The sequence below is a fragment of the Dermacentor variabilis genome, chromosome 10 (genome assembly GCF_050947875.1).
Source record: "Dermacentor variabilis isolate Ectoservices chromosome 10, ASM5094787v1, whole genome shotgun sequence".
Lineage (NCBI taxonomy): Eukaryota > Metazoa > Arthropoda > Arachnida > Ixodida > Ixodidae > Dermacentor > Dermacentor variabilis.
This window is the reverse complement of record NC_134577.1, coordinates 119,684,449-119,708,086: the sequence shown is the minus strand read 5'-3', so window position 1 is coordinate 119,708,086 and position 23,638 is coordinate 119,684,449. Positions and strand designations below refer to the sequence as shown.

Sequence of the window (23,638 nt, the reverse complement as noted above, 5' to 3'; positions counted from 1 at the left end):
GCCGAGCTGCAACGTGAGCCCCCCCCCCCCCCCCCCCCCCCAACAACGCTACTGGCTCCGCCACTGATATATAACGTCACGCGTGAAGGAAACGAAGACCGGCGAACGTGCTTGCGGTCCCGAGCGGGTAAAGAACAGGACGACGCTGAATTGATCACCAGCTGGCTACTCTTGCGCTCACCTTCGCGGCCTAAACTATTGCGAAGCTATTTCGGACCCTACAAGGTCATTCGACGTATTGGCGCACTGGACTATGAGGTCGTGCCAGACGGCATTTCGCATTCACAGCGGGGCCGCGCACCACCTGAAGCGGTCCACGTGGTGCGTCTTAAACCACTTTACGGACGCTGACGAACTTCCTTATTTTGTTGTTCTCTTTGCTACGGGTGTTTTTCTTTATTACTGTCGTTTGCAGCATCGGGTCGATGCTTGTTAAGAGGGGGGTAGTGACACGTGTACTTGTTAGTCTTTATCGGGCGACACGTTTCACCGCCTAAGAAATGTTATTGCACAGCGCAGGACGCGCCTGCATCTATCGGAAGTTTCTTGAATGTTATCAATGCTTCCATCTGCTGTCTGTGACCGAACCTTGTGTAATCTGATTGCATGTGTGCGCTACGCGAATAATGCAGACCTTTGTGGAAGGCACGCTGGTCCCAGCGATAACTCTGGAACGTTCGATGACTGATCTATAAAAGCCGATGCGCTTGACCCGCTGATCAGATGTTCGACGATCACCGACCGTGTTTGCCGCTATAAGTGTAGCCTGTTTTTGTGGGCGCAGGTTCGCCCAATAAAAGTTAGTTTTGTCTTTCACAGTATTGCAACTGTGTTCTTCAACGTGACCCCCACGTGACAATATTTACACGGAACAGCCCGGCGAGCACTGGTCACAGCGTCCTATAGCATCCCACCTTTTTAGAACGCACTGTCAGCAAAATCGGTCCATGATTGGAGGCTAGAAACATACCTGACCCCGAAAAATGGTCGCACCTCGCTAGGCAACTCTGTCTATCAAGAAAAAAAAAATTATGGCCTAATGCTTAGAGCATCCGCTGCTGGGCTTGACGTCGGAGGCTCGATTCGCACATTGGTCACACATTATTTCATTTTGCCTAAAGCGAGCCAAGAGAGGAACCTACTTACCGCAGTGTGGTAAGAATGAGGTGCACAATGCTTCACACCATAAGAAATCCTTTGGGCAGTTGTTTCTGCCACTTCAAATACTTCTTGTCATTTAATTTCACCAAGACGACGCGACTTCCTATCGCAAAGCGCTCATTTCATTTCTAAGCGTGGTAAGCGTCAGCCTACTGGGGCCACATCACGCGAGGAGCTTTACAAAGCCCTATAGGAGAGAGGCAGAAACCTGGAGGCTTACGAAAAGGGTTCTGCTTAAATTGAGGACGACGCAACGAGCTATGGAAAGAAGAATGATTGGTGTAACGTTAAGGGATAAGAAAAGAGCAGATTGGGTGAGGGAACAAAGGCGAGTTAATGACATCTTGGTTGAAATCAAGAAAAAGAAATGGGGTGGGGGGGGGGGGGCATGGGCAGGACATGTAATGAGGAGGAAACATAAGCGATGGTCATTAAGGGTTACGGACTGGATTCCAAGGGAAGGCAAGCGTAGCAGGGGGCGGCAGAAAGTTAGGTGGGCGGATGAGATTAACAAGTTTGCAGGGACAACATGGCCGCAATTAGTACATGACCGGAGTAGTTGGAGAAGTATGGGAGAGGCCTTTGCCCTGCAGTGGGCGTAACAAGGCTGCTGCTGCTGCTGCTGATGATGATGATAGGAGAGGGCGTGCCCGCAGTAACCAGTTCCAGCCCGCTATGGGGGAAGGGGGCGGGGGAATGAACACAAGTGAGCGCACGTCTTTTTCTAGCCCGGCTGCGTGGGCTAAATTGGAGATGACATTTACGGCCGGCACAAAATCTAAACAAGCCGAGATGACTGGTGGCTTCGTGTCCACTGAGTTCCCGCACGGCTTGTGTTGGAAGTCGCGTAATCTTATGTTATTTCGGAGATACGTTGAAGCGAGAAAAAATACGAAGCACTACTCACCGCTGCTGTCCCTTTCATCACGGCGCCGTTGTGACAGCCAGTGTCAGCCGTTATGGAGTAAGCTTTCTTGAGGTTAGTCAAGTAGCAAGCGAACGTGTTTGAAATTTAAAGGGCCATTGACACTACAACCCTTACTTTGTGCACCTGTGTAACACTTTGCCATAACTCTAAATGTTTCGCTTTTCGGGCAGAGCTGTGACTTTACGCGTGCATATATTTCCGTTCCTCGAATACAACCCGCCGATGGTATTCCACGTCCGTGTTGTCGTTTTCTCGTATTTCTGTTCCCTGCGCTGTTTGTTCAGTATATTGATAGATTGGTTTCCTCGCGGATACCAGCATCCAGTGTGTTATTAAATTGTTCTGACACAAAGCACAACCTTATAAATGCATACGGAGAAGAAAACAAGATTGCTCTTCTAAACTATTTCGCATCTAGGAACTGATTCTCTGATTAGTTCTGGAAAGGCATATAAGTCCGTTAGGTCTCTTGTTTTCATTATTCAGTCATCAACTTCAAATTGCAATGTTTTCTTTCGAGACACTAGGTTCAAACGTAAGCAACGGCATATGGCTTTTTCAGCCCGTTCACTTACGTTGCATTAAAAATTATGGCCATACATTGTCATAAATACATTTGCGAAACCATAAGCTTCCAATAAAAAGCGCCCTCTAGTTCAGCAGATTCTACGACTCGGCTACAGTTAATGTGTTTACTGCACTTGGCGGGCCCTCGGAATTTCCTGCTCCACTCATTGATCCGTGGGTACATTATGCCATTCTCCTCCAGTTCGTTGATGGATGTAGTGCTCTTAAACGTGCAATAAAAAACTCAGTGCCCTTCCAATCTGTGAAGAAGGATGGCCAGCGAAGCTGTGTATTTGGGCTCTTTAATGGGGAACTGCACCTCCGCCGCGGGTCGGCCCGGCATTGCACGATCTCCGGGATCTGCTGACGTATGGGGAGTTTTTTACTTACCACACCAACGACACGAACATTTCCTTGGATGGCAGTGGTACACAGCTTCGCTGTAAAATCTTATTTTGCGCATTCAGCACAGGCAAAATGTTGAAATCCTTGCCTTGGAAAGTGTACATTAGATTAAGTAAGATTGCGGGTAGGAAGTAACGAAATAAAGATACCACACCCGTTTTTTCTCAGCTTTATTTCTCTCAATGTAGTGACACGTGATGTTTCGCACAACAGAATACACTCAACACTATAGCTGGCAACAACCACAGATTCGTGCGTGATATAGCCGTGCTCACAATCTCACGCAAGGCGAAACAAAACTTTGGGGTAGCGCGCTCAAACGAGAAACAGCTGCAAGGGGGCGGACAATTCCCTTGTAAATCCACAGTTAAATCCGCTACAAAGCAAATTCAAGATGGAATTTACTTCCCATTCAAGTCTTCTATGCCGCTGAACAATAGCTGGTATCGGTAACTACTAAAACGCATACTGTGTTGTTATGGCGTCCTGTAAAGGCACCTTCCACACTAACGGCCATGGTCTGAAGCCGCTAACCGCACACTGCAAAGTGAAGCAACAAAGAATTGGTCGAATACACTGGACAAATGAGGGCTATCTTAAAGCTATCTTCGCCTTAGCAGAAAAGCGTTAGCTTCAATTGATGTAATTTGCTGCTCCCTGCGGGGCTGCAGGCACACGTATTGAACTGTTTAACATTTCCTGTTCGGTGATATGGGACGCTCAAGGAACGCGGCTTCACTGATCCACGCATACGAGCCAAGCTCATGTTATTCAACACCATTCCAAAGAGTATCTGCTGAAAGTTTTCGTGCCAGTGTTAAGAATGTATGCAAGAATATGAGCGTGATGCGCTTCAGCCGATGTTTGCCTATTCCACTGCGCGGATGGCGTCATCTCAGAAATTGCCTATCAAAAGCACGGCGCCAACATACAGCGTGCTCACGTCGACAAGTACTTGCATTTGCTGGCGTAATTTTCCATAGACGTGAAAACTACCTTGATGCCGTTCTGGGCTCATAGAGGGCAAAAGCGGGTGGCAGCAATTCCGCACTCCTCCCTCCTTCTATCTCTTTGTTTGTGCTGGAGATGTAAAGTCGTAGGCGTGGGGTTGTGGAGTCTCAACCCTACTGCAGGAAGCAGGCTTTCTTGCGGCCTCAAACGGAATTAGAATTTTACCTCGCAGACGAGGAAAACAAAGGATACGGCGGCGTTAACTTTCCATGAATTTTAGGAGAAATGCAAGCAGTATTTATCGGATACATACTTTAGTTGCTTCAACTGTTATCGATTCCTGCGGCATTACTCAGGGGCATCTTCACTTGTAATATGTTAATTAGATATCAAAGAGTAGTAAACCTTGCGAAAATCTTATACCATGAGACTGAATCTTACAGTGATTAGATGTTAGCCAGCCGAAGAGCGCTGCAGCTCCGGCAGCTGGAACTCTTTCTTGCGAGATAATGCGAGCCCATCTCAACTGGCACAGGAATTAGTATTCGGCGTTGCGGTATAATAGCTTCAACTGATCTGCTCTTGAGGCATCGAAAACTTGGGGTATGCAACCAGCTTTATAGCTTCAAAGTAAGCAACAGGTCGCACACGCCGCGTGACCAGGTCATGGGCTGTAATTACAGAAATGTTGTGAATTTTTGTGCAAGACGCATTTACAGACGACCTTCGCTTTGTGTAGCAAAAGTTCCTTGCATATAAGAATAACACGTAAATAAGGCGTGGCACAAAATGTAACAGAAGCTAAAGGAAAGGAGTTGTCCAGGATAAAGCCACGGTATTTAGATATATTGGGAAGTGAGGATTAACGCTTGCAACAACAGGATTTCTTTGCAATTCTCGCACGTTAATCTTTGTTTTATTTCGAATGAGGCTAATAATTTTTTTAAAAATTTTCTTCGTATTTTGTACTTTCATCTACAAAAGAATTGTCGGTGCTTTCTGGCGCCTGGCTACATCACCTATAGGAAGAGGCAAAGTGCATTTCTGGACTTAAAACAAGAATCTCCTCATAACATGCCTATGTTATCCAAGGTACAGACACCCTTTCACCCCTCAGCTGCTTTTAACTATGTCTTTCTTCAATATTGCTGCTTTTGATAAAAATCTCCTTAAATAGATGAAGGCTTCGAACACAACTCCGGCGTCGTACCTTTATTTTATTTCATATATACTTTGATATGGCGAAGCTCTTGCTTTTATGCAGACATAACGCCTTATCACGTGATCAATACACACGCGCTGAATGATAATTTGAAAATGAGCCTGTCACAGATCTCACCATGTAGAATACCCGCTTATATTTCAGGGAGAAAATGTGTGGCACTGACAGGAAGCAAGCGCTAAACTAACACTGCATAGGCACTGGCTTTTCTGGCTTCGGCTCCTTGGAGCGATTGTTGTATCACTTACAAACGTATAATTACTTGTGTCTTCTGATGCCGCGAGTATTTATGCAGCAAAAATTTTGTTTCCCCTACCCTGCATATCACCGAACAGCAGCGGAAACACTCAGAGATCCATTCCGGTTAGATCACAACATGGCGCAATTTCTTTCAGATGCAGTCGTTCGCGCCTGCAAGTAATTCAACAGACAACGCAAGGAGACGGAACATCAAGAAAGCTTGAGCGCTCAAGCTTTCTCGTGTTCCGTCTCTTTGCGTTGTCTGCTTCCTTCTGGTGCAATAAGTATCAATCCTTAGCGGTGATGAAATCATGTCTTATGAGACGCAGGAGGCGCGCCATCCTCACAGTCACCACCAGGCGCAGTTTAGCTGAAGGTTGGCGACACAAAATAATTATGTTCCGACATCTTCTTGCTCACGAGGTGACCATTATGAATTCTGCAGGCACCACAGTCGTATGCTAACAGTGCATATTTTACTGACGTGTGGTAGGTGCAGTACCCTCCGTGTTGACGTACGTTATCGAAGATGTACGATACCTACCCATCAATTGTGGCTTTTGTAACACCAAATGTGGTGCGAAAGTCTGCATCACTCATTGTGTCTTCCCTATGATGAAAACTTCAGACTTCTTTATCAGCGCATGCGCTTAAACCAAGATTTTGTGCAAACACTACCCCTCCATTGTTGTCACACGGTATTAAAACGTACGTTTACTGAATTTCGGTACGGCATCGCATGTTACAAATAAGATGCAATGCTTCGCGCAACTACGCACAACACCGGCCAAGCAACTAACACCGCACTGCACGCTCACTTCCGGGATGAACATTTCTCACGTCTGGTAGACTTCGCCCAGCACGATTATCGAACTATTGAACAATGTCCACTGCACCATTTACCACAAGTGACAACGCAAGAACACAGGAAATAAAATGCACACTTCAACAAACACAGATATCTGTTACAAAGAATTTGAATTCTATAAGTTGGGCAAAACTATATTTTACAAAGGCTGATTACCATGCTAAAAATGTAACCACTCGACTCAGCTTGTGATTCGGCACTGAATACAACGTGTGAATTATCTCTACTTCACAAATATATATAAAAAAGCGGGCGAATACTGAACACACATACTGAATTCATCCTAGCTCCCCATCAGTTTGCGTCGCCCTTGAAGCCTTAGGCAGAAGTATAGAAAAGCCATTCCAAAGCGGTACATTCCTTAGCACAGCACAAAAGTTTTTCAGCTCAGCTCTTCCGAAAGGCAAACCACAAGATGGAAATAAGTATATAGCCTTGGACGCATAGAACAGAACTAATTTTTACAGAAGCTTATACAAGTTTAAGATATTGAATTGCTTTCAAAACATTGAAACGCGTTCGCGCGTGCATCATCGTCATTGTAAGTCTCAGAATGTGCCTTGAATGCGAGGACACAGAGCAGCGCTCCTTCTTAGAGTAGCTCTAAATTTGATCATCTTGCGCCGAAGGAGATCTACGTAGAAATCTCCTTCTCCGAAACGTCCGTGTCTATTTAAATAAGCATGCCATGTTTCCTTCAGTCCACTTGACTACTTACACCTTTTAATATTCTTTCGACATTTATTAGCACGGAACTAAATTTATGACAATGATCCTTTTTATTATCTTCAGAAAACTGCCAGAATTGGCACTGAAAGAATAATTTAAAAAATACTACTGATGAAACATACCACAGTCTTTAGCATTCTTATTAAGCCAGCCTTCAGCAGGCCAATCATTGCGCATGAACTTGTCTCATAAGTTGATAGAAAAATTTCATTTTCTCGGTACTGTTGCAAATTAAAGGGCAAAGGTATATTTGGCGCGCGGCTGCCGCCAGGCACGTACACGGGCACACCAGCTTCGTGCGCGGCCTAATAAGCACAGACGACTCTGGTAAGAAGCTGCTTGGTGCATGGCGCGACAGTGTATTTCGTCACGAATGAAAAACCACTGTATGTCAAATGCACCAAGCTATAAGCCACTGGCATGATATCGTTGTGCAATCTGCAATGCTCTTATTTATTGTGGTGGTGCTTCGGCGCTGAGATTTACATGAGCAAAATTTTCCACCAAACACCATAGAAATACGCATGGTTTCTTCAAGGATACTGCTATACGACAACAGGACGGTTCACAAAAGAGGCGAAATGAATAGTTAACGCGGAATGAAGTACAATTTCCTCAGTTCACTTCAGTGGTACAAAGACATGTGCTTCAGATGAAGAACTTACTGATTCCTATCACTAATTCCGCAGCTGCAAGAGACGAAATTACACCGCATACGCGCATGACGAGCTTTCTAAACTAGAATGTACAATGAATGCGAATGAATCTAACCACAAGGCGGTGAATTTGCAAGGTGTAAAATGCGAGTGCTTCTCCGTTGTGAGCCGCACTCCATGTTCACAAGCATTTGTACAATGCCTGGTGAAGAAGCCAGCACGAGAGATGGGTGATGGAGCACCTCAAGACAGGGATGAAAGGTTGTCACTGCAATGTCGCAGTGCTGCCTACTCGTAGGCACGTTTATAACACACTCAGTTGCAAGTGCCAATTTCCATGCGATCATAGACGGAGAATGACTGAAGAAACACAGGAGCCCGCCTGAAATTCCAGCTTCCATTCCTGCCTTTTCGACAACGAATTAAAACGGATTAAATCAGTTTGAGCCGTGCCTCTTCTTTCAAGACAAGCTAATGACGCCACCAGTATTCGGAGCCTCATGTTGAGTACAAATATAGGGCGCTGGTTTCCTGAAAACAGGCAGCTGCATTCCATTATTTTCGAGAGAATGTATTTCTCTGCGCAGCACCTTTCATCCCTGCTTAAGGTCTGTTTTCACTGACTGAGTGTTACACACGCGTTGTGACCGAGTTTTAACGAACGAAAATGAGCTTCTCATTCTAGGATGCACAGTCAAACAAACACCACGTGACTTTTTCTATTCGACAAAATATTCAACTGAATTATATTTTCCGCTACCAGCATTTTTGACACGCTAATTCCATTGTTTCTAAACACATGAGAGCGTGTTGTGCTGCTCGGTAAAGTTCAAGATCCCGTGTTCAAGAAGAAAGGTTATCACAACAGCGTCCACTGCACTTTTGTTGTGTCTTTTCTCCTCGTCCTCTTTCACGCTCGCAGTCTCCTCCTCTTCTTTCCGTTCAGCCCATTCACGATCAGCTTCGCTGTGAAGGAGGGCAGAGCTTGATTTCTTGTTAAGCTCTTGTTCCTTTGTGGAGTAGAAGAAAGCAGCACAAGCTTCGCCAAATCCTAAGTGTTGTGTGGAGATTATTCGAAGATGCTAGACGCTTCATCGTCACTGGATCACCCTGTCATTCCATGCCATAGAGAACGGCAGTCTCCTTAACGAGGGAGCCTGTATCCTGCAAGCGACTCGAGTTGCTTTCGGCAATCTGCACGCCTCTCTGCAGTGGTAAGCAGCGACCACAAAATTGTAATCATTGAGGTATGCATCTTTCTATACTGATCGCCCCATTACAACTGCCTTTGCTTAACAGGACTCCAGGCGCTCAGACCTCAGTGGCATTTCAAGGAGACGCTTAAACTGCAGTTTTAGAAATATTAAGGTTATTCTCTAGGAGAGAAAAAATGACTTTTTATAATCGCAGATGAAACGGAATGGTTTCTTAAAACACATTTAGATCAATTCCACAGGGATACTCTGAGAAGTAATGTTCAAACTTACTGCCCTCACATGGTAATTCGATAAACCGTTATCGCGGCGGCAGTTCGCAAAGATTGGCGTGCGTATTGCCGATAGCATCGCACTGCCTAGGCAACTGCACATGCGCAGATCTAGCAGCCTGTCGTGCGGGACGCGTGCAGCAGCCTGTTTCACGCTCGCTGGAGCCGCCGCGTTCCCCGCACAGAAATCGGCGCCTGCGTATTTGATCGGCGCAGGGCGATATTTGAACGCGTAAGAAAGACAAGCACAGAGGTGGATGCACGCTGCAATGCCGAGTACAAGTAAGCGCGCTTTATATTCATTTGTACACTACCACTGTAGTAAATGTGCATAGAAATAAGCTTGCAAACATGTATGCGCTTAAAGGTGCCCTGGGAATCTACATTGGAAATTGTTTGTGCAGCTGGTATTCTACTAACGATGCCAGAGCGTTTTGTGGGGCAACAATGCTGAAACATTTTGCCGAATGGCACAGATTTTGTTCTCATTGCAGACGCTTTTATTGTAGGCGTCGCGATGCCGCTGACGATCTTGTCACCACATTAATGGAAGCTTTACCTCCACGCAAATTTCTGTTCCCCTATTCAAATAGATGCAGAACACAGAAATACTCTTGTTTTGAAACCGATGAGCCACCCAAACAACCAGCTTAGTAGCTTTGCAGCTTCTTCATTCTGCGGGCTTCCGCAGAAACGATTTGGCATATTCATTGTCCCCGTATTTCGAGTCGTTAAACTTGGAGAGCACAGAATCGCAGACATTCGAGGGAACGCTGAGCTCTGCGTGGAACCTGCTCACAAGAAATCGTGCTGACCGCTTGATTATATGATATCGGTACTTCAACTTGCTAGCACGAAGAAACTGCACTCAGTAATTGTTAGTGACGCCAATGTTGACTTTCAAAAAAAAAATGACAGGATACAACTTATTGAAGTTATATTCACGAATGGTTGTGAAAACCTTATTGAACTCGTTATGCGCAGTTTACACGATATAGTTCTGCGGAAACCCGCAAGGTGGAGAGGAATAATAAAATTTGTAGCACCTTTGTAGCACTTAGCTACGTTTGCGTGGATGTGTCTTTTCCCTTTATTAATTACTCCTCTCCACCTTGCGGGTTTCCGCAGAACTATTACGTCAAACTCTGGCCTTTGCTTCTGAATTGTTGACAAATTCGACTTCGCCTGCCATCTGCTAGCCGCCTGGTTAGCTCAGATGGTAGAGCGGCCGCCCCGGAACGGCGGTGGTCCCGGGTTCGAATCCTGGACGAATTTTTCCTCAACTGCGAAGCTTTTCTTTCGAGGGACCCATATGGGTTTCCTTTGTAGCACTTAGCTACGTTTGGAGGGATGTCTCATTTTCCCTTTATTAATTCTTACGCGGATTTATTACATTTATTTATTTATATTTTACTTCTGCCACGAAAGACGAGACATGTTCTGGAGTGCTCAGTGAAGACACAAATGATCACCTGTCGTTTCTTGTCGCGTTGCCATTTCCTGTGACAACAAATAGCAGACGTGACTTCAGGCGAGTCATAAATAATCGCAGTATATGGGTATTTCAATGCTTAATTTCCAGCACAAATTGGTCTAACGTTTATGCTGAAAAAAAATCATACAGCATCATATGATGCATCTGTGTTAAAAGTAAAACAAATATCATCGTTGTCATCAGCCTATATTTATGTCCACTGCAGTACGAAGGCCTCTCCCTGCGATCTCCAATTGTTCCTGTCCTGCGCCAACTCACTCCAATTTGCGTCTGAGATTTCCTCATTTCATCGCGCCACCTAGTTTTCTGCGGTCCTCGACTGCGTTTCCCTTCTCTTGGCACCCTTTCTGTAACTCTAATGGTTCACCGGTTAGGCATCCTTCGAAGCAAATATAACATGTAAAATATGCTTCGGCCCCTGTGGTCACACATTAAGGAAGCTAGAAATGAATCCGCAAATCAACCATACAAGCGTATTCAACACAAATACAAATTAGTCAATGACTCTTTAAATACTCACGACCCTGACATCTCCAAAGGGTTTAAATAAGTTAGAAAGAAACTGAACCGTTAACTGAAGAAAGCAAAATCATAATACTATATTCGTCGATTTGCCTCTATGAGTGATGATCGTAGAACGTTCTAATCCCCCAACAATCCCACAAGCTTCGCATGCGAAGGTTGTGGGATCGCCTCTTACCTGCGTCAAGTTGTTTTTTCATCCACATTCATTTCCATTAATTTATAGTTTCTTTCATTTATTAGGCACAAGTAATTTCCCCTATGTTGTCCTTCGTGTCAGTGTTTGTTGGCTTCTGATGATATGATTAATACAAATTGGGCTCCTCGGGAAATCTCCTTTCTTCTTGTTCATTACATAACGAGGGCCACGAATCCGGCAGCACTGATGCCTTCAGGTTGCAAGTGTGGGTTTATTGACCGGTTGCCTTCACTCAAAAAGACCACCTTCTGGTGGCACCTGCGGTAGAAAGGATGTTCCTCATCCACCGCAAAGGTCTGTGAGTGGTGGCACTGGTTAACACTCCCAGGGCTTTACTAGGAAACATATATATATGTATGTATGTATGTATGTATGTATGTATGTATGTATGTATGTATGTATGTATGTATGTATGTATGTATGTATGTATGTATGTATGTATGTATGTATGTATGTATGTATGTATGTATATATATATAGTTTTAGAAACGAAGGTGCACACTTGCGAAATTTGCATCTTTAATGTATTTACCGTTTCGGCCGTGCCACGGCCGAAACGTTAAAAACATTAAAGATGCAATTTTCGTAAGTGTGCACCTTTGTTTCTAAATCTACCTATGCAGCGGACCTACAGAACTTCTGATTGAATTTTATATATATATTATATATATATATATATATATATATATATATATATATATATATACACGCTCAACATTACGGCGACCAGTGGCTCCACGGGTGTATACACAGTAGCACTACCTCTGTAACTCGCCCACAATAAAAGGCTACAAACATACCCAATACATAAAAGTGGCGTTCACGGTACGGTACTTCCTAATGCGAAATATGAGCGCACTCTATAGGTGCTTTCATATCGCGATACATTGGCTGGCGCTGACAATCCGTCTCGTGCGACACGTTGTAAAGGGAGCGAAGTCTGGCGCGACTGCCTCGCTAATCGGGAAATCGCGAGAGGCAGCGAGTGGGTAACGCGTGAGTCGATTCACAGCAGCCACCGTTAACATAACTCCGCTCATGCAGCACTTTGATTTCATATATGCTATCGGTGGACGCGCTCACCGCGTGCCTTATAGATGACGTCATCAGTGAACAGACGACGCGTGCTTCTCTGGCGCGAGATCGTAGTGATCGTCACCGCAGAGCATGTCTTGAGCGGCACTAGGCTATTGTTTTTACGCTTTCTCCATACCCTCCTGCTGCGTTTTCCGCCTTATGATTGCTCTGTACCCTCACCCTTCGCTTTCCCGCTTACGGTGTCCTCACTCTCGTCGTCTTTCACCTCCTGCTCCGCGTTCACTCTTTCATCTTTCGCTGTTGTCCTCGTTCGCTCGGTTACGCCGACGCTAGGCTGCGCTCTAAAACGAAGTGCCATAGAAGCTACAGTGTCCTTCGGCCAGTCAGCATTCCGACATTTTGTAACCCGCGGCGATTCCGTGAAACGCGCGACATCTAAATGTGCATGTGTTATCTCCGTCTGTAAATACCCATGATGAGCTGATCGCGGCGCTGAGAGCCCACGGTATTGCCCGCGTCATGAGAAGACACAAGTGCCACACAGTTCCAAACGCCGCAAGCGTAAGTGCTACGGATGTACCACGAAACGGTAATGAGTAGTCTATTGTTTGGACTACCTTATCAGGCAAATAGACACTCCTTTGTACCTGAGACCACGGACGAGAGTGCGCATCGTCAGAGATGTGCGCGTCACCAAAATTTAGCGCACATCGTCAAATTTCATGGGGACTGTACGCTGGTAACCTCACCCTTACAAAGCTTTTCATATCCCTCGATTGCTATGTTCCTTTCTCTATGGAAGATGCTTGGCTTTTATTTTCGTATAGGGCGGGCAGCTTGTTCGAATTCTCTGTTTCGTCGTCCGTAGTTGCAGTTTTGAACTAACTCGTTTAGCTACCAGCTTTTCCTTTCCTAAATTGTCCAGAGTAATGGCCCTGTATCGATACACATCGGACGCTCAAGAAAAAAGAGACTCCGACGATTAGCATTTGGCTTATCGCAGTGTGTGCAACTTTTCCCGTCTGTCTTCCGTCGTGACGTGTCCAACAAGGAGCCCGATAACGAAAAGCTATTCCAATTACTGACATCAAATTTACGTAAGCGCATACGCAAGCATGAGGCGGCGACCCGCAGCGTTGTCTGAACAGCCCAATCAAACAATCGAACGCTCGCCTCATTTATAGGAGTTCAATTTTGTATGCTTTCAAAACGAGGATATAGTAAATGAAAGTGACTCAGATCAATTTAGGCACCTATTGTCATGTTTTCTAAATCCCTAACCTACCACCACTGCGCTGTTACTCTTAAGTCTACCTTCTGTAGTGCTCTGTTATACCGCCAGTTGTGCTGTCAGTTGTACTGCCAGTTGTGCTACCAGTTGTACTGTTCTTTTGTTTACCATGGTATGACTAAGTTAACCATTGTACAATAATGACCTTAATGCTTATTGATGCCATCGCCCCCCCTATCCCTATGTAATAAAGTGAAAAGGGTCTTTAAGGGACAATATATGATTATGAATAACATCGCCTACATTGAGCGGTTTTTCTTATCTAATTGGCTGACAAGAGGCGAGGAGCACGCTAAAATGGAGAGGGTTTAGATAGGGCCGAGCCAGCATTGTGAAAATAGACAACGGGAGGAGGAGGTTTGTGCCGGCATCCTGTGATAGGTCCTCTCGCGGAGGCTGCGCAAAAATCTCGTCGACGTGCAACAGCAGTTTAGGAATGCCGTTAAAACGGCTCCTCAAAAAAGAGTGGGCAGAGCGATGTCGTCGGCAGAGCTTAAAGGGCTCGATACCGTGATACTGCCACGTAAAAAGTTTTTTTTATACGCAAATAAATCGATGCTCTCCGACAGGTGCGAGCAGTCATTGCCTGAGCGATCGGCGGGCAGCCATCTTCCATTCCTTACGGACGGGGCGATCTCTGGCTATTCAAAATCTTTTTTTTTTCGGCATATTAATGCATCTTTAACGCGTACACGCCGCTTTGACGCAGTGAGATTTCGCGGTTTTGTGACGTCGCTTTCACACAGGCGAAGTGGGCGTAGCCCGAAAGCTTCTGACCATTAGCAGCGGGCTAATGGAGAAAAGGCGTCAAATCGGAAATAATTGTTTTTCTTTTGTTCGCCCTGTTCATGCACCGTAAGCGTGTACACGCCATATCAAATGGGAAGTTATCGCGGTTTTCGTGACGTGGCATGGCAGACATGTGAAGTGGGGGTAGGCCGAAAAGTTTTTGACCATTCACGGAGAGTTGATTGCAGAATTGGAATAGAAAAGATTGGAATAGCTTTACGGTATAGCGCCGAAGGAATATTCTTGCAATACTGAACTGTACAAGCTTTAAAAGATATTGCACGGCCCCTTTAAAGGCAAGCCGGAGTTTATAAAAGTCGACAAAATACATGTAAAGATAATATTTGAATAAAGCCTCAAAGTATAAAAGCAGCGCAGCATTGTCGCTATAAAGGTGCCACCAGAAGACTGACAGATAAACGGTGCACAAATGCAGTTCTTTTCATTGCAACGCGAATATTAGTGCCAGGGAGTACACAGTACGCCGAATTAGCAGCATTGGTGCCACACATATTTTCACATTTTGTTAAACTTTACCTACTATACACGCTTGCTCCATTTTACTAATTCATACTATCTTAAAGAAATGTAATTGCGGTTACTGCAGAAGTGCTGTTGGTAAGGATAGAATTCGTAACATTACTGACTAAACAAGGCATTCACTGTTAGTGATGGGTCCCAGCTACTAATTCTAAGTGCAGTTAGCACCACAGGATGCACTGCCTATAACACATTTTCGTATCATTCCTGGCGTATTCTAGTTTGGGTCTGATACATGTGTTGGCGGCTATGATCTTTGTATCCGCTGGTGCTGTGCTTGGAATTGACAGTTCAGACCTATTAGCAACAGAGAGCACTTTATTTGTTAATGTGAAAGCATTAAATGGCTCATTAGGCAGAAAATTCGGCAGCGTCCTCGGAGATGGCACGAAAAGTCACGTGGTCAAAGCCGATCAACGGGAGGCGCGCGCCGCCTGGGCCGCTTGGTTCCTTGCAGATACAACACGCCACTAAATTTCGTAGCTGAACATGTGACTATACACGTAGCTGACTTGTTAAGCGAAGAGCTGGAAGTTGACATTGTGGAGCTTCTGTCAAGGTACAAGTAAACCAGTTGTCCACAGTGTCACTTCAAGTTAAGATGCATTTTTGAATACGAGGGTAACAACTGCAAACAAGCTCGTCCGTTTGCCGCGAGTAAAGATTGCATCAGCTGCCGTCAACTCTAGCTCCGCGCGTCGCTATCAGTCGGTGTCGTGCCCTCCGAACCTTCGACCTCAGTAGCTGCGCCCGGGTCCTTTGGACGCAAGTAGGCGAACGATGCCGAGGCGCCATCAGAGAGACGTGACAATGCTTTCGCATTTATACACGTGGGACAACCAAGTGCCCATGATTTTTTTTAGTAATGTTGCCAACCATATCGTTACCAACAGCAGTTATATCAAGGTAGTGAATAGTGCCGAAATAAGTAGTAACTGAAATTACTATGTTAATGTATGCTGGTATTCTTTTCTTTTTATTACGAAGCTTCGCTATGCGCGCGCGGCAGTGCCATCTCTGTTGGGAAAGTCTGGTTTGCCGACGTCGTGCACTTCAGGGAATGCACTATGTAAGGCCGGCCCCGGCTAACGTGAAACAGGCTTCGAAGCTAAATGCAGAGAAAGGCATTTTCACGTGCGGCACATTGGAATAGCCCCGTTGGCTGACCTACAAGCGTTACGCCGTGGCGAGCTGTCGTTGCGGCGGGTCGTCGCTTCCAGGTTGGTGCTGCCCTCCTGCGGAGGACGCGCTGCCGCCACCAGCATTGGAGGTGCTGCTACCGCGGGTCGGGTTCCGTATGGACACGTACACTGGCCTGTACAGCACAACTGTCTCGCCCTCTTCGACACCCATCGAGCCGTCGTAAACTTGACCCAGCTGGAACTCGGGACCGATGTACATTCCTCCTTCCACGTGGTCGCAGCACACGGCTGCGGAGGAGAGGAAGTGAAGGATAATAATGTGAATAGGATTCAGGCCATATTTATATCCGGCTGTATAGCTATCTCACCAAAATTTTAGGCCGATCCTGAATGTTGCGCTCTCTAAAGATATAGGCCTTTCGAGTGGGTATGTACCAGTGGGTATGTGCCGGTCTCTCTCTACCCTCAAATTGCTTTCGAGCACACGTGCGACTTGGTATGCGCCGACTCTAAGGCGGCGCCACCAGAGCACGCAACCTATCCTGAGGGTATTAGGTGCGCGTTACAGAACTCCAGGTCGTCCAAATTATTCCGGATACCCCCATTACGGCGTGCCTCAGAATCGGATAGTGGTTTTGGCACGTAAAACCCCATAATTTCTTGTTTATATCCAGAAAGTAGCGCGACAGTGGGGCCTGTCTGCAGTACGAGGCTCGTGCGTGAAGCGTTCTGTCTATCTGCACACATCCTAGGTGAGTTATTCCGGAATTTTCGCCTTCCTTGCTTATTACCTGCAAAGCAATAAGCTACATTACAGCCTCCTGCCTCAACACAAAGTCGGAAAGCATGCACACAGACATCACAAACGTACTAAATGTACCAAAGTAACTACAAACAAAATCAAATCAAACCACGAAAAGCGACTGATATGTGCCCACTCCTTCCCCCCCTCCCCTGAGGAAGAGTTCATGTGCACTGTACAATAAAAACAGTATTACATGCAGAAGGTACGAAGCTCATTTTTGAAGCAGTCAGCAGTTTTGGCGTCCAAAATTCAATTAATGCAGAAAGTTGCGGGCTAGTTGATAACGTGCATAATAAGACGTGATTACTAGAGTAACAAGACAGGGACTAAAGAAAGAACACGGGACCATGCTAGGCTTAAACTGAATTTGTTACTTACACAAGCAAGCTTATACGCATTAACATCCCAACGCAAGAAGATAGGGAAATCTTCGAAGCTTTAACTATTGTAAAAGAAGCAGACGCCTTCATTAGCAGTCCTCCTTTGGCACTGTCAGACAGGGAACGTGATTATATGCGAAAGAGTAGGCCGGCGCATGGTCTTGATTAAAGTGTACAGTGATAACGTGCTTCGAGTGCGCAGGCGTTCAGCCGATGCTTTATGTATATATACACATATGGTTGCTTGTTCAAGTAATGAATTCAGTTGAAATTTACCGTAGTCCCGTGTTCTTCCTATAGTGTATGTTTTGTTAGGCTAGTAATTATGTCTTAACACGAAATTTGCACAGTTCACAGAAGCGTACAATACAAATGTTATTCATTAGATTGCTGTCTAGAAGAAACTCTCGTGGACCTTTCAAGGCCGGAGTGAGACATTTCTCTGTTTAGCGGGGCATGCGCATGGATCAACTACTTTTGTAATGGAAAAGTCGCGTCTGCAGTTCTTCTCAATCAACGGGGACAAATAAGGCGCGCACGAGAACACGCCCTAAAGCATACTGCGCCAGAGCGTATGACTCAATGGGCATGGGTTGCGCATGGTTCCCTCCTACACTACTAACGTAACTTTAATGCACCACGTGAACCGAACATGACTGCATGGAAAGCATCCCTAATTACCGGTAACGGATCAAAACGTACGACCATATCAAATGATTATTCAGTAAGAAATTGTAGGGATTGAATTACAGTGATACCTCGTCCTAATATTACAGCTCAATTAGGCATCGCGGGGACGTTCAGGATGCATCTTGCACGTAATTTGAACTCTACCGCACAAGGAAACCGGTTGCTGCTTGACTGCCGCGATTTATAGCCAAACTACAGGCATTTTGCACCAGGGAGAAGGGGCTGGAAGCTTCGATTTGACCTTCGCTTTAATCCCATGCCTATGGCACTAGTCAGCTGTGACATGCTCTTCGGACCCAGCTCTTTGATTAGCTATACTGGGATTTCATCTGGTACTACTACCGTGTTATTTAAATAAACATATTCCGCTGCTTTTCTCCACTAAAATCTTAAACGATCTTTGACGAAGACACAGGCGACGATGTAGTGTCAACTTGGCAGCCATTCCCCCCATAGTCATCGTGAAGCAATGCAAACACCTTAGTGTATGCATATTGTAAGAGTTGAGGAGGACTTATTGGGATGAAAAACTTGGAATGTTTATTTACATTATTTACAGTGAGAGTCAATTAACAGTCTTAGAGTCATTACGGGCCGGCAGCAACTTGGACGCTGCCGCCCGTGGCAAGAAGCTCGAAAGAGATGAGTCAAGGAATGCTCTAGGAATCCTCTTTTGCTGCTCCCAGTCTGCGTCTTTTAAGCCCTTCGGTGTCTCGAAGACACGTTACGTTCGGCCAATGCGAGAGCCCGCTCAGGTGACGCCATTTTCGGCCAATCGGCGAGGGCTTACTTCTCCCTGCGGTCTTGCCTTGCTGACTTGCAATGCGCCGTCACAATAGATGGATGGGGGCGACGCCGCCAGGTTTTCACGGCGCATTACAGCCGTCTTGCTTCGGGACCCACTTTACCCGTAACAGTGCCAGGCTCTCGCTTCACTTTCGGGAAGAGTCAAGCAGTGAATAGCTCCACCCGCGGCACACGAAGTGGGGGCCGCCAACTTGTTTGCATGTGCCACGCCTCAGCAGTGTGGTATCCCTGCTTCTGCGCTCCTTAATTAGCTGTGGTGCGATTCGATGTGGTCTGGTGAAATCGAAGTAGGCTCAGGAAACGGTTCCGTATCTCACAGCTCGTCGTCGCCCCGGAAGTTCGGAATGGCCGGTGAACTCAATTCGCTGGCCATGAGGAACGCTGAAAGAACCTGCAGGGTACTGGTGTCGAGCCTCGTTTGACGAACTTCGGGGTCCAGGGCCCTGGAGAACGTACGGAGAAACGGTCCCGTATCTAACAATATACAAAGGAAACACTTACTCTAGCATCTATATAGATAATCAAGGAATGAAGGAGAAGCGGAAGGCAGCAATAACAAAACCTAGAGGACTTTGGTGCTTCAGTACATATGAGGTGGTGCGTACAAACTGCAATAGAGTGACATAACTAACATAAACGTCTGGAAATTTCATTCTGTAATTAAAATCAGACATCAGACAGCATAGAAAGTTAAGAAAACGTCAGTAGCACGGTTGGCCTTGGGCGCTGACGGTAAAACAAGAAATGATGTAGTTCAGGGAGACATACGTTGGGCTTCTTTTTAATTCAGGTACGACCAGAGGAAATTTCGTTTTGAAGAATGGCTAAGGAACATTGCTGGATATAAATGACCGGATAAAATGTGAAAATATATTGCCCTCAAAAGCATGAACACATAATGTATCAGGAGGTCAAGACAGTTGGCAACCAGACACAGAATCATTAAAAGACAGCCAGGAGTCACCAAAAGAAAGTGAGAGAAACAGTAAATTCAATGCAATGATCATCATCAGAATATTTTTAGGTTTACTGGACGACGAAGGCCTCTCCCAGCGGTCTCCAATTACCCATGTCGTACCCTAGCCAATTCCAACTTGCGCATGGAAAGTTCTTATTTCCACCACTCTATCTAATTTTCTCCTGTCCTCAGTTCCGCTTCCCTTGCCTTGGCACCCATTCTGCAACTCTATTCCATCTATTATCGGTGCTACCCAATACATGACCTGTAAAGTTCAAATACTCCTCTTACTGTAAACTACAATAGCGGCTATCCACGTTTGCTTTCTGATCCCCACCACTCTCTTCTTATGTCTTAACGTTGCGCCTAATATTTTTCGTTCCATCGCTTTTTGCGCTATCCCTTAACGTGTTCTCGAGCTTCTTTGTCAACCTGCAAGTTTCTGCACTGTATGTCAGCGCCGACAGAATGCGATGATTGTAAACTTTTCATCGATAGTCGGACGCTCCCAGTAAGGATTTTGTAATGCCTGTCGTATCCACGCCGACAGATTTTACGTGCAAGCATAGGTGCCCCATCTCTCAGATCGGCGAGATTCGTCGCTGCGAGGGAAGCAAGCGCGGGAGGAGGAAGGCGCCTAGAGGTGGGGAGGCCAATAGCCGTGCCCTTCCCGTTTCTGATTCGACGCCGCTGTGCTCGCTGTGCATGTTCGCGGCGTCTCTTCTTTGCATGTGTAGCAGCATGTGCTTTCCCTGCGGCACACGAGGTGTCGCGCTGTCGAGATCAATGCAGCGTCTGCGACCGCGTTCGCGCTCTTTCCGTTTGTGCTTCGACCCCGTGGTGCTCACTGTATGTTTGCGGCTTTCGCACGCTTGCGCGTAACCTATGTTCGAAAAGTGAAATGCCACTGCAATTTTTTTTATTCCTCTGCAGATTTCCTTCTCATGACCAGGATCCCTTGTGAGGGAGGGGCCTTGGTAAATGTGCTCTTGCACATACTCTAAGGGCTGACTGGCGCTAATGAATTCTCGTTGGCTTACCAGGCTATTGGACATTACATCTGTCTTCTAATCTTACACCTTCTCGGTTAAGGGCTTCAATGATTTCTCGAAATTTATCCCCAGTCTTGCCGACCAGGATCATGTCGTCTGCAAACCGAACGTTGAGAAATTTGGCGTTAATCCTCACTCCTAAGCCTTTCCAACTTGAATACTTTTTTTTTCTAATCAAGTAGTCGATACCATTGGAGAGATCGTGTTTCCTTGCCGGACCGCTTTCTTGATAGGTAATTTTCTACTTTCCTTGTAAGAACAACGTAGCTGTGCAATCTTAGTGGATATTTCGAAACATGCCAACTACTTTGATATTCTTGCTTGCAAGTATCGTGAGCTACGTGAAACGTGTGCGTTCTCTTGATTATTACATATGAACAAAATTATTCTCTTATGAAATGCTATACTTTGCTGATTAATTTTGCGTTTGTTTGGTCCTGGTTTATTTTAAATCTTACGTAATGAATCGGTGGTAATGGTGTGCACTGTATCGCGCCGATGCGAAAATATATTTAATTAGGGGTTGTGCGCTCGTCAAGCTGCGTAACTAGAGCCTTTATCTGCAGTCTTACCGACAGCTTGTTGAAGGTAGGTAGGTAGATAGGTAGGTAGGTGATTGTGGCAGGTAAACTGATTTCACTGTTACATTCAAATATGGCTCCTGTACTGCTTTCTTTCGCAATGACTCCATGACTGCTGGTACCTTTACTAAATTAAACGCCTTTTCATAGTGCAAGAAATCAACAGACAAAGTTGACTGCAGTCCGCAGATTTCTCATTTGCCTGATTGATGACGTGGATGTGGTCCATTGTAGGATATCCTTTCCTGAAGCGTGCCTAATTCATTGGTTGATACAAGTGTTTCTCTGACTCTACTGAAAATTATCTTGAATATTTCAGACAATACTGAAAACAAGCCCATTGGCCTATAATTCTTCAAATTCCTTTACGTCTTCCTTCTTATGAAGAAGTACAATGTTGACATTTTTCCAGCTCTCGTGTGCACTTGAAGTGGTGAGGCATCGCGTATAAAGGGTCGCAAGCATTTATCCTCCTCCACATTCGATTCAATTGACTTATTTTATATCATCCTGCCAGTTTTCACGGGACATGTCTTTCTAATCCATAAACGTTGTCGGCGCCATAAACATGTGGTTTTCCTGCAATGCCATTGTTTGTACTTTTGTACTCCGATTCTCTGCTATAAAACTAAAGTGAAAATAAATAATATCTGAAGATGATGTGTGACATTGTGAATAAAACCGCTACAGACACGGGAGGGAGTGAGACGACAACAAAGGGATGTGTTGCAACTGAATTTTTATTCATGAACAGGATGGCTTTTATAAACGATGACACGTGTAACCCGACAACCAATAGTAACCAGGATGAAGTAAAGACCAACAAAAAAAACAACCAGGAAAGCATAATCTTCTAGAAAAATTAAAAATGACCGCATACATGTCTCCACAAAATCATTCAATTTCAACCATTCAATTTCCAGCTTACATAATATCATTTAATTCAGTTTTTAGACTTCAAGCTGTGTTTTATTTTAGTCAAGGTCATGCGTGTTGGGCTTTCCAACCAAGGCTGAAAACAGCCTTGTTACCTTTCGCCTCTTCCCATTCTAAGGTGATAACGAGGGCTTTAGCTTCTGCTTGCCAGAGATCTGCGCGTTTAAAATCATGCGTTCATAAATTGCATTCTAGTTTTCCCCTTCAGTTTCTGTCTTGACAAATAAACTGGGGTTTCTTGCCATGTGAATCCTTTGTTGCATTCTTCTATGCATGTTTTTCTTTTTTTGTGTGTCATCGTTTGCACATGCAGTTTCGTCGCCTTTCAGGTTTCTCATCTTGGGGTTAGCTTGTTCATGCGTTACGCTTATCATTCGTGTTGCTCACTTTCAGCTTTTTCGCTTCCACGTGTATGCGATCGGTTTTATTCTTCCGAGAAGATTCTGCAATCTTAAATTTTTTTGTCGGTCTTTACATCATCCTGGTTACTATTAGTTGTCGGGCCACGTGAGTCATCCGTTATAAAAGCCAGGCGGTTCTTCAATAAACATTCAGTTGCAAGTAGCACCTTCTGTTGGTCATCTCCCTCCGTCCCGTGGTTGTAGCGGTAACATTTACAATGTCTCACCAAGTGACCTACAACTTTACCCTGCTAAATTATGTGTGACATAGCGCTCACTAGACGCAGGTCTTATTTTTATATATACATATACTGCAGTCTGAGTGCGAGATATAACAGGGGTGGGTAGAGAAGTTGGCCGCGTAACATAGCATCCATTGGCAAGCACACAAAAGTGCATCAGTGTGCAAGGAACAGAAGAGGATGTTACATTTACGCGTAGGTCATAACAAAACAGCAAAACAATATTGCATTTTAAAAGCACGTATTGAAGTGTACAAGAAAAAAACAGTGCGCAAGCAGGTCTTTCCACTAATCAGTCATTCGCGGATTCACAAAGGCCCAGATATGGCGAAAGGCCTAGGGCGATTGAAGATGTACCCGGCGTCGACGAGACAGACAGCTGTACAAGATGGCGTACAAAAACTCAAGCCGGCTTCCTCAGCATCTACTTCTTCTTCAGCGCCCACCTCTTGCCGAGCGCGCGTTCCAGTCACTCCTTTCTCAGCGCTGGCTCGTGACGCATAGTGGCAATATGATGCTTGATTTCTTTCGCAAATTGTGCGGGAGGTAACTGCTGA

The 23,638-nt window shown here is 45.3% G+C and overlaps 1 protein-coding gene across 2 annotated transcripts in view; it reads right to left on the bottom strand.

Moving 5' to 3' along the window:
• Positions 1-3,223: 3,223 nt before the first annotated feature.
• Positions 3,224-23,638, bottom strand: part of LOC142560923 (arrestin domain-containing protein 3-like) — a 273,574-nt gene continuing 253,159 nt past the window's right edge. Inside the window, exons 8-9 of one of the 2 annotated variants that reach the window (XM_075673346.1) lie at positions 16,259-16,517; positions 3,224-8,737 (exon numbers count right to left, since the gene is read on the bottom strand). In XM_075673346.1, the coding sequence (XP_075529461.1) occupies positions 16,264-16,517 (254 nt within the window). In that variant the 3' untranslated portion in view covers positions 3,224-8,737; positions 16,259-16,263. Of the gene's footprint in view, positions 8,738-14,296; positions 16,518-23,638 lie in introns of those variants that run through there. The other variant, XM_075673345.1, reaches the window with a different exon arrangement.